This window comes from Homalodisca vitripennis, chromosome X (genome assembly GCF_021130785.1).
Source record: "Homalodisca vitripennis isolate AUS2020 chromosome X, UT_GWSS_2.1, whole genome shotgun sequence".
Taxonomy (NCBI): domain Eukaryota; kingdom Metazoa; phylum Arthropoda; class Insecta; order Hemiptera; family Cicadellidae; genus Homalodisca; species Homalodisca vitripennis.
The window spans coordinates 119,387,128-119,398,697 of record NC_060215.1 but is presented as its reverse complement, the minus strand read 5'-3'; the positions used below and the strand labels follow the sequence as shown (position 1 = coordinate 119,398,697).

Sequence of the window (11,570 nt, the reverse complement as noted above, 5' to 3'; positions counted from 1 at the left end):
AGACACAACTCAAGTGAAAGCTTTTTATATCGCCTACTGGAATTATCTTTTTGAGGTTTTCGATTTGTAATGTCACTAAATACTACATAATCTTCTCGAGACTGATCGGAATCTTCATTCCTTGTGCATGTAGCGCAGACACATCTACCTTAACGAGACAAAACTGCAAATTTCCAGGAGCAGGATTTAATACTGCATTAATCAAAATAAAATAACAACAACCGAGATGACATAACCTACAACGAGTATAGTCACTGTCGGTAAGTAGCCTATCTTTATACTTGCAACAATTTAAACTGCCCTCTTCGTTTGTCATTCCACAAAATTTTATTTAAAATCTACCTTTACCAACAAGTACTTATATATATATATATATATATATATATATATATTGTATAATATATAATTTAGTAAAATATTTTTGTAAACATTTGTAATACATTTTGTAAATTACCAAACGACGGGGGCAGTTTAAATTGTTGCAAGTATGAAGATAACCTACTTATCGACAGTGACTATGCTTATTGTAGGTTTTATATATATATATATATATATATATATATATATATATACAAACTCTGTGACACAAGAGCATTTTGTGTAACAGGATCACTGACTGTCACAGAAGTGTGAGTGAGACAGACACAAAGGGATCAAAGAGATCAGTATTCAGTCAAACAAAAATTTCTGTTTATATAGTTATTGGGTACATTCACTCACGCTCACGGACGTAAACACCTTATCCTTAGTTTGCGTTCTATCTCAAGCATCCTTAGGCATCAACGTAATAGTTAATTCAAACAACAAGATATAATTATATTTTTATTGTTCCGTTATTTTGAAGTCATGCAAACAATTAATTTCTAAATCTAATTTCCCTCATTTCAATAGAAATAGCACATAGATGACCAAACTTTAACTATCATTGTTTTGATTATAGGTCACGTGATAATCTTTTAACAGTTTAATAAATTAAGTACTATAGTAAAGGACATATCAGTGCAACCATGGGTTGTGGAAAATAAACTGTTGTTTAATACATTTAGGCCTGATTTTTATTTATTAATCTTCACATGACTATTGAGATTTAGTATTCTTTCATAAACCCAGTATTAAATACCTCTCAATTGTTTGAAACCTGTGCTGCACCTCACTTGCAGTCCCAGTGAACTGTATCGTACCTTGTGCTAACTCACCTAATCACCAAAGGCAGGCAGTTAACATGACGTGTGTTGTGAGATAATATTTTCTAAGAGTTCTTAATTTATGTTACGGCGAATGTATAAATCACTTTTTCATTATTAAGCATAAATACTGTAACAAACGAAACTATATAGGTGTACATTGACAGTTGACAATAAATGAGTAATAAATAAATTTTCTTAGTTATTAAATTACGGTAGACATTTACGATTTCAATTGCATATAATTATATAATATAATATATAATTATACTCAGGACATATGCGAGTATGGTAGCGGATTGAGTGTAAGATATAACTTGAGTCTATACACCGAGCTCCTTAAGCCTCCTTCAGTCAGCTGTGAGCCTCTAACATATCTAGTTGGACGATTACCAAGTACGTTTAAGTGGAGGCGATATCAATGTGCTAACTGAAGGAATTAATGCAAATCCACACATTTCATTTACCGCATCACGTATATCAAATCTTTTTAGGATGTCTTAATAACATATATTTAGCGTTTAAAATCTCGTGATTAGGTTAATATAACTTTTTTGCAACAATATTTCTGAATTATGTATTAACTTATTTTTTATTTAAATAATTATTTTGACACAATACAAACTGCGGTTTTATACATAAGCCGATGCTGTAGTAAATTGTCGTGCACTACAATTAATAATCTTATTAAGAATATAAAGAATATTTGATCCCTTGATCTCCAATTTTTTTAAACTAAAGTGTTAGCATTGTACTTGTATATATTGCTTTTTACCTTAGGTTTCACGGGAAATTAATCAATTATCCGTATTTCAAGCAAGTTTCCTATTTGAACATAGGTATTAGGGCTATACTGATATGACCATCATGCTTCCAGAATTCATCAATATAATTTACTGTATACGATTTCCTTGTTTTGGGTTTTCAGATATAATCCTACAACATTCACTAAATAATATTCTTCATCTAATTCCTGCTTATTATCTATTTATCTCACTTAAAATCATCATTAACTGTGAAGATCATGCATAGCACACTCTATTTTTACGTATCTTAGGTAATTTTTATACCTAATGCATGTTCATTGCTAAATTTTGATATCTGTTATCTTCTTCCATAATATGGCCATGGTGAAAATATAGTAGTGGATTGTTTTGAATATTAATGACGCGGGGTATAGTAATTTGTTTACTATATTATACTAAAGATTTGCTAACAAATCCTTAATTTACATCTTAATGAAAACAATAATCTAAAAAACACGCATTTACTAAATACAGAACACTATACTGGTAAAAGCAACGTATACAGAATGCTATCAGTTTACAAAATATTAAAAATTATGTCTGTTTAGATTGTATTATAATACGTACAGAATATTTTAAATGTTTAAATGTAATTCAGACAAAGTGGTTATTTTTAGTTTTAAGTTTACTCTGAGAAATTTTGAATACTATTCAGCAACTGTTACTTGTTGAGTTCATCCCTTTGGTAAACCTCAAGACTTTGCCCTTTTAGTGCAGATCCCTTAAATAAGATGTGATTTGATATGCATTTCAAAGTTTATCATGTCAGGAAAATACAATTCCGGCCATAATATTTAAATGTTATGCATGTGCTTTTGCAATACAATATAAATGAATTATTTAAATAAGCTAATTGAACACGTTTACAGTATTATGTAACTATGAGCGTATGTGTTAAGGTATGAGTTTATTTAAAATTAAATAGTTTCTCTGGAGAAGAACTTCAATAAATTATAACGACACTCCTTAAATATTATTAATTTGAAATTAATAATGTTTGAATTTTGAGATTGAAACTCTTACATTAATAATTATTATAATTTAAAAAAAAATCAAAATATGACTTTCATACATATATACTATATTATATCTATACTGATATATATACTTAATCATGGTTCAAAATGATGTCTACGATTTTAAATCAGATCACCGAATAACGGAATCAGAGCCAAATAGAGAAGGGTCGCACCCTCTGACCCGAGTATATTTTATTCCTACGAGAAACATATAGAACTTAATATTGTTTAACAATATTAATGTATTAATACATTTTTATTTGTGCTTCCCATTGCTAAAGAAAAAGAAATTCAAATACACCAGTTAATAAATATTCTTTTACAACAACACGTTATTTTCAGGCTATTGTACTGATTTTTATAATCCAAAGTTGTATTAACAGCTTATTATGGCTTAATCTGTCCATTTCTACTGCAAGCAGTTTAGACTTTATCTCCTGAATATTATCACGCCTATTTTTGCAAAACCTAATTGTGTTGGAAAGAGTTTTTTTTTCGATAGAAAAAAATCATATATTCCCTTTTATTTATATTTCAAATACTGTTTTATTTTTCCAAACAATTTACCACCTGTACGAATGTCAGCTTCAGTCTCATTAGATGAGACTAAAGTAATCTTTTTGGAAGAGTTACTAAGAAAGTCCTGCTAGAGAAATTTTACTATATGGTTGGTTATATGTTACTATTTTTTTGTCTAGTTTCTGATAAAGCTACAACGTATTTAGCAGTGGTTCGCAAGCCACGCTATATCTAACACTTACTTTGATGCAATTATGCAGTTTGTACTGTCATAAAAATACAGATTAGTGAGTTACACAGAAAACGGTATAAACAAGTTAACATCGGTGCAGGATTATATAATTATATTTTAATATTTAGATACAGTGATATACTTTTACATTCAAGTTGTTATTCATATCCTGACTTCTACACACACGCGAATGAGCACGCATACTCTGGCATAACATTGATGACATATTCATACTTATACAAACCTTCCGCATTGTTAAATTATACCATTGCTGTTTGATCGCAATATCTTATATAGATGTATTTATTTCATTTATTTTAATAACTAAGCTAGTGACTTCAGTCACAGATCTGAATATTTGTTGTTTCTATATTTTTTCTTAATACTTGTACCACACTGTTAGAGCAAAAAACTTCTGTATTATGTTAAATTGCAATAAAACCATTTGACGAAATAAAAATATTTGACAAAATGCTAAAAGGAACGTTGTGGTCAATAATAAAACCAAGCCAATGTTTATTAGTTAGTGGTGCTCTGTGGTAGGTACACGTTATATTTATTGTTACAGCCAAGCATGGAAAGGGAAAACAACATCAATCTCAGACAAAATACCAGCTTTGTAAACAATATTATAGAGCTTTCTTTTTACGAACAACTTTACCCCAATGCATGTAGGTCTATTCTGTTTTTAATTTACTCGTCACCACACTAATATAACCATATAATTTATAAATCCAAATTATTATAGTACTTTGCTGGAAATTTATATCACTAAAAACTATTATAAATAATTATTACACAATATTAAACTAATATTAATGATTTTTTAAGCATCAGACGACCATACGTTAGCTTTGTTAGAAATGTGTATTTCCGTCGTTAATCATAACTTATGTATATATTTAGCGTATAAGATCTTTGATATTTTAAGTTTTATGATTTACATCGTAATATTTTATGGAAAGCGTCCTTGGATACAATATAGCTGCACACAAATTGAGTATGAAGATAAGTTTTGGTTCGGGATATAAAATATTACTTCTAGACCAGCAGAAAAACGAAGGCTTTTGTAGTGAAGTGTTGTATAAAAATCACGGTATTTCATCAAACCTCCTGGTAGACAAGTTTTCCATCGAAACACAGATTTCAAGAGAGCTTACGCATGAACAGGCTACATTTATTGGACCATGGGAGAAACAGTAAATCCATAAGTTCAATACTACCACTTTCTACAAGTTTAGAAACTCTACAAAAGAGTGATATTTATCTTCTAACTTTACAACAGGGTCCACATATTTCGTATCTGAGAAGGATTATGGTCCAATCATTAACGCTTGCCGCTATTTTATTGTTTGGTGTTAGAATGGGTTTTTCCTTAAACCAAATTTCCTACAAAATTTTAAATTAAAACTCTTTAGATCCTTCACGACTGTGCATGGATTTTTTAAAAATTTATAAGATTTTTAGACAATCGGTATTTTGTAACAATATGTTAAGAAATTTAATGAAATATATAATTATATTATGGTAATATGTTCATTTATAATATTAAGAGTTTCATGATAATAAATATTAGGATAAATATTTAAAAATCTTGTTGCAAATTTCCATTATTTTACAAGAGGGAAACAAATAATAATATAAATATAATAATACTAATAGTAAATAAATACTTTGACATTCAAAACTTAATGTTGGTAATTTCCTTGGAAACATGAACACCCGCAATTCCTTTTAGCCTTTTATGAGTGTTACTTTCTCATGAGTCATTCAATCTTGGAATATGTTACGACGTATCTATTTCAGTTAATTACTAGTTATGGTGTCAAAAATTTGAAAATGAATTATTAAGGCCATTACAGAAAACATGAACAACCCACTGTATTTGTGAATATTTCTTCAAATTCTCTTCCTTTTAATGCGAAGATAAAAATATGCTGGTGCCACTGTGGGTATTATGTTAATCGTAATGATTAGTAAAATGCGCTTTTCAAATCATAAAATGTCATTACTGAAGTCGGAGCTGAGACGATATGTTATTGAACTAAATAGTATCAAATATAGTTTTCATGTCTATTACAAACATTAACCAACTCGCATGTGTTCTAACAATAAGGTAATGTCATACATTATCAGTACCTACTATATCCTTTTAATCATGGTCATTATTCCTCTACCCTTCATAACAACCGAAAGTTGTGATTTTAGAATTATTAGTAACCAAAGTTAATCATAAAGTGGAAAAGTGGCAAAGTTAGTGCCGGAGATTAAAAATTATAGCTCGGTTTGACAGCTTCTAGTTTCTTTTAATTTTCACCTCCCGTTAATCTAACTTAGAGAAACCAATTAACCTACTTCTTAAGTGAAATTAACATTTTTTTTCTTTCTCATAATGAAGTGATACAATAAAAGTAAAAAGTCTAAATAAAGTGATATTTATATAAATATGTAAACATATATATTTCTTTTTTGATAATACAATGATACATAATGAATACAAGAATAAATAATACACTTCTATAACACTTGTATTTCCAATAATGGATAAAACTTATGGTTCATTAACATTTCTGCTTTTAAGTAAATTTTTACAATAAAAATTACCTCCCAAAGGAATCTAATGATATTATATCTCTGTTTACAAACTATTCTATCTAATATGGAGTAGGCTACTTTGATCATATTAAGAACCACTCCTCTCTTGTGAATGCAACGTTTTAATTATCTCCAAACTCCCTCTAATCTTCCGTTTTATTAGTGACGTATACAAATATGTTGTTCACATGATCCTAATTCTAATCCTTAGTCATGAACTGAATGATGACCCATATTTTATTAAATGGTTTATCATATCAAATTAGTGAGCCAACAAATATAGCCACTCCTGCCAACTAAACAAATCTTTAGCGAATGAGATTAGTTTATTATCTACTACAATAAGGTCCTAGTGTTATAATCTGCATCAAAAGCTACCATAGAAAATTGTCTTAAAATTTTACTAATAAAAGGTGTTTTCATAAAACTGCCTTCTTTATTTCTTTCACCCTGTCTGTGGCTGTATAACCACAAAATATTCAATCTGTTTATCAGGATAGCAATTTTTAAACATTCATTATAAAAGTGCTAGTAGAAAAGTAAAACTTCTCTGTGATAAATACTTGAAATGTTTTGTAACTATGTTCTAAAGAAGTATTGTGTGTATCGTGAAATAGAAACCGGTTAACTTGGACTAAAATATTAATGTATATAGATTATTTTAATGTTTATCCTGCAAATACTATGCTAGTATTATTAAAAGTTTAGCGCGTTCTAAATCGTAAAAGTGTATAATTTAAACTAAAACTAATATATGAAGATAGACTTGAACTTTAATCCTAAGGATATTTTTCTTTAGCCTGGCTTTAACTGCATATATTTAAGTTCACAGAAATGTAGAATTTTACTGACGTCTTTTTTCTAATCAAACTCTTAACCCATCCCTTTTTCCCCTCTTGTTTTGTACAGAATTCCATTCAAAGCCTTATTTCTGCCTTCTGTCAGATTACACCAAGTTAGTACGGATGCATAATTGGAATAAAAACCATATTCATAACATTTAAGACAATATCTGTACCTCAGAACCATATGAGCCTAAGTCCAAAATTTCTTATTTTTTAGGTTATTGCACGTATGTTCTTAAAATTTCATTTTACATCCAGCCATACCATCGTAACTCCGCTAAAAATTCTATTTTTATGATTTATCAAAGGTTATATGAGTCTAAGTCCTGAGGTATATCAGAACCAGACAAACTTAACTCCACCTATGATGTTATGGTTCTGAACATTGAGCATTTCAGCAAAAACCTAAGTCCACAAAATGGACTTGCCATTGTCTGGCCCTAGCCACTATACTCATTTAGTCTCAAGTCCTGTTTTCTGAACAGCTGATGACTGTCAATAATACTGTTGATATTGCTGCTGCCTGCTATTAGAGAGATTATTGAGGTTAGGACTGAGCTGTACTAATCAAAGTTTTATTCTACTTTTAACAAAACGTTTTGGTATTAATATGGAAAGTAGGGGAAAGTTTATACTTTCCAAATTGAAAAACCTTAATACGTTCACTGAAGATAATCTGAAACCTGAAACTAATGATTGTCCTAGCAATCAATCAGTAGAAGTTCCACGAAGAAATTCCACTCCTTCACCGACTTTAACCGAATTAAAAGTAAGTATTTTTTAAATATGTTTACAAGCTAACAATATGTAAAACTTAAAGTAAAATTCGAATTTTATACTCAGACCTCAAGGAACAATTTTTATTATTATTATTATTATTAGCCTAGGTTTAGAACATTGTTGTGCCAATAGGAGAAGTAGGCCTAAGTGTATGTTTGATTTTCAATTTTATTTCTAGGTATTGAATCCAGATTGCACATCCATCCTCGTTTTACCTGACAATGACTCAACCCAATGGAATTTTAACATGCATGAAAGTGAAAATATCCAAGTTGAAAGAGAAACTAGTAAAGACGTACATCTTCTTAATTTCATTTCAACTCCAGTAGAACCAGGTGAGATTAGTAGGTACATAATACTCTAGGCTCAGTTTAAATAAATTTCAGTAAATTTATGGTTGTTATAAAAATCTTTTTTGTGTAAATTACTGTTATGTTTAACCATTTAACCATATTGTAGCAGGTATTTACTCGGGGGCTTTAGCCTACCCTAGCAATAATTTAGGTTCCATTTCAATCGTGTTAAGCTGGGCCTAGACCTAGTACATTGTCATTAGACTGTAAATGCTGTAGTCGGTAGGGACAGAGAGCATTAATTTCATACGATAATAGTTATATTCTTAGGGGTTCTTTGTCTTTCCGACTTGTTATTCTACCTAATTTAACATTCTACATGTTTAACAGAAATTATACTTCAATATGAAAAACTTCGTGAGTGACGAGTAAATTACACATAATTACCAAAAACATGATAAAAATTCAATAGAAATCCACTTTAACGATATAATATTTTTTATATCCACATTCTTTGTGTAGGCTATCTATATAATGAACTAATCAATGTTTTGGCGGAACATCAATTTAAAAAATTAAAATAAATTGGACAAAACCGAGTGAATTTCTCTATTTCTTGAAGGCTGGGAACACTTGTAGGAAAGAAAGCTCTATGTTATTAAAAGCAAAACACTTAAATAAAATTAAATATTCAAAATATCTTAACAATTTATTTTTCAGAGTCAAATGAATGGGAGCTAGAGACGATAACACAAGTGACAAACATGGAACAAGAATCTGGAGCATCGACAACACTGGAAGATTTAGATGATGCGCTATCTTCTGTGAGCGACCTATTTGAGAATGACATCGATGATCCAACATACACTCCACCTTCAGGTTCAGAGAGTGATTCAACTTTAAGTAACGATTTAGAACAAGTACAAAGTCAATCTGTAAGTACAAATACTACAGCAAATAATAATAATATAATACCTCTGGTACCATACACCGATTCAGATGACACGGAGAGCGAGTTACCGATAGTTACTCAACCTAAAAATAAAGGAAGAAAAAGAATAAGGAATGAAAAAAAGTGGAAAAAAACATTAGAAAGCAGGGACGAATTTCTGGAAAAGAGCATGTCAACTCTAAAGGAGATATTGTAAAAGAAAGAACTTTAAGACCTCCTTGTAAAACTACTTGTCGCTTGAAATGCTCTCAGCGCATAAGTCATGCACAAAGAGTACACATTCATTCTGACTATTATAATAGTGAAAGAAACTTAAGTTCTAAACGCCAGTATATAGTTTCTTGTATTACAACCAAGCCAATAGCCAGGTCACGACAAAGAGATGGTTCTAGAAATAGTAGAAAAAACAGCCATACTTATTTTCTCAAATGGGATAACAATTTTGAAAAAGTTTGCAAACAATTTTTCTTGAACACACTAGTAATATCAGAAACATTTGTTAAGTTTGCTCTCTTAAAAACCCAAAGTACTGGTATGGTTGAACCAGACCATCGTGGCAAACATGTACCAGGAAACAAAATACCAGAGACAGCAAAGGATATCATAAGAAACCACATATCAAAATATCCAGCATATGAAAGTCACTATAGTAGGGAAAGGACAAACAAAAAATACTTGGGTAATGATTTAAACATTTCCATAATGTATACCATGTATGAAAATGAATGTAAAGAAAAAAATATCAAACCCGAAAAGAAATGGTTATTTTCAGAAATTTTCAATAGAGAATACAATTTGTCATTTCATTTGCCAGACAATGACACATGTGATTTTTGTGACAGAATTGATTGCCAATTAAAGAATGCAAACGGTGAGCAAAAAGAAAACCTTCAAGCAGAAAAGCAGAAGCATCTAGATGAAGCAGCACGTAGATACCATTTGAAAAAAGAAGATAAGCTTTTGGGACAAGGAAATGAAAAATTTAAAGTTGTTATGGCAGACCTACAGAAGTGTCTTCCTACTCCAGCTCTCACAAACTGTCAAAGCTTCTACTTGAGAAAGCTCTGGACTCTAAACTACACCATTGACGACAGTAGTGGAAAGAAAACGTGGTGCATGATTTGGAATGAGACCACTGCAGGTAGAGGTGGAAGTGAGATGGCTTCTTGTTTGTTTACCTGGGCAAATGAAGAGCTCAATAAAAGCAGCATTGACACTCTGACTGTTTGGACCGATAACTGCAGCGGTCAAAATAGAAATATTAATATGATTTTTATGTACATTTGGATTTTGAAAACTCTACCCAACATTAATGAAATAAACCACAAATTTTTATTAGCTGGGCATACACATATGGAGGTAGATGGTAAACATGGATTAATAGAAAGAGCAAAAAAGCATCTTAAAACTAACACAATATTTACTACTAATGATTGGGCGAACTTCATCGCATCTTGTAGCAATAAAAACCCATTCATTGTAAAGAAAATGTCTCTTGAACACTTTCTTGATTTTCTTTCGCTTACTAATAAAGATGGACCATTAATAAACAGGAAAAAAAATACTATTGGAGAACCTTTCCTCATTTCCAACACAGTTTGGTTACAGGTTCGAAGAGAAGAACTTGGTATACTGTACTATAAAACAAGCTTTGATGATGTTGATTTTAAAAGTGTGGATTTGAGAAGAAATAAGAGAAAAGAAACAATCATGCCTGAATCAGTTCCGAAACTAAGATCTGAGAAGAGGAAAATAAGTAATGAAAAATTCAGAGATTTAATGACAATCCTCCAGTGGGTCCCTGAAGAATACAAGGCTTACTTTGAGAACCTTCCACATGGGGCTAGTGAAAATGACTTTCCAGATATCAGTTCAACATTATTAGATTAATTCTTACCTTATATTTATAGTTTTTATAAGCAGTGTAATAGTGTTTTATTGACGAAACAATGTATATTAGTTGCTAATGGAAATACAATGCTTAAGTCCAAATAGCATTAAAACAAATGTTTTTGATTTTAGAAAAAACAACTTTCCAGATGCCATTACAACATTGTTAGATAATATATTTTATTAGCATTGTAATAGTGTTTTTATTGACTAAACCATGTATATTGGTTGCTAATGGATACACTTAATTTGGTTGCTTAAGTCCAAGTAGCAATATAACATATGTTTTTGATTAGAGCCAGAATATCGTAAGTCCATTTTTAATGTAACAAAAAAATAATTACATAAAAATACTAAAGCAGTTTAATGCTTCTATAAACATAAGTAAGTTAACTTGTGAAGTAGAAACTAAACACAGTTCATAATTTTATAATAAAGAATAAACACAACTGTTC

The 11,570-nt window shown here is 30.3% G+C and overlaps 1 protein-coding gene across 3 annotated transcripts; it reads left to right on the top strand.

Annotated features, from left to right (window-relative positions):
- Nucleotides 1–7,372: 7,372 nt before the first annotated feature.
- Nucleotides 7,373–11,310, top strand: LOC124369842. 3 transcript variants are annotated; one of them, XM_046827973.1, is made up of 3 exons: nucleotides 7,373–7,969; nucleotides 8,159–8,315; nucleotides 8,994–11,310. In XM_046827973.1, exons 1-3 carry the CDS (start codon nucleotides 7,811–7,813, stop codon nucleotides 9,419–9,421), a joined length of 744 nt encoding a protein of 247 aa, XP_046683929.1. In that variant the 5' UTR covers nucleotides 7,373–7,810; the 3' UTR covers nucleotides 9,422–11,310. The 3 variants fall into 3 exon arrangements, with proteins under 3 accessions (XP_046683929.1, XP_046683928.1, XP_046683927.1); XM_046827972.1 differs by having other exon boundaries at nucleotides 8,159–11,310; XM_046827971.1 differs by having other exon boundaries at nucleotides 7,373–8,315.
- The last annotated feature ends 260 nt before the right edge of the window (nucleotides 11,311–11,570 follow it).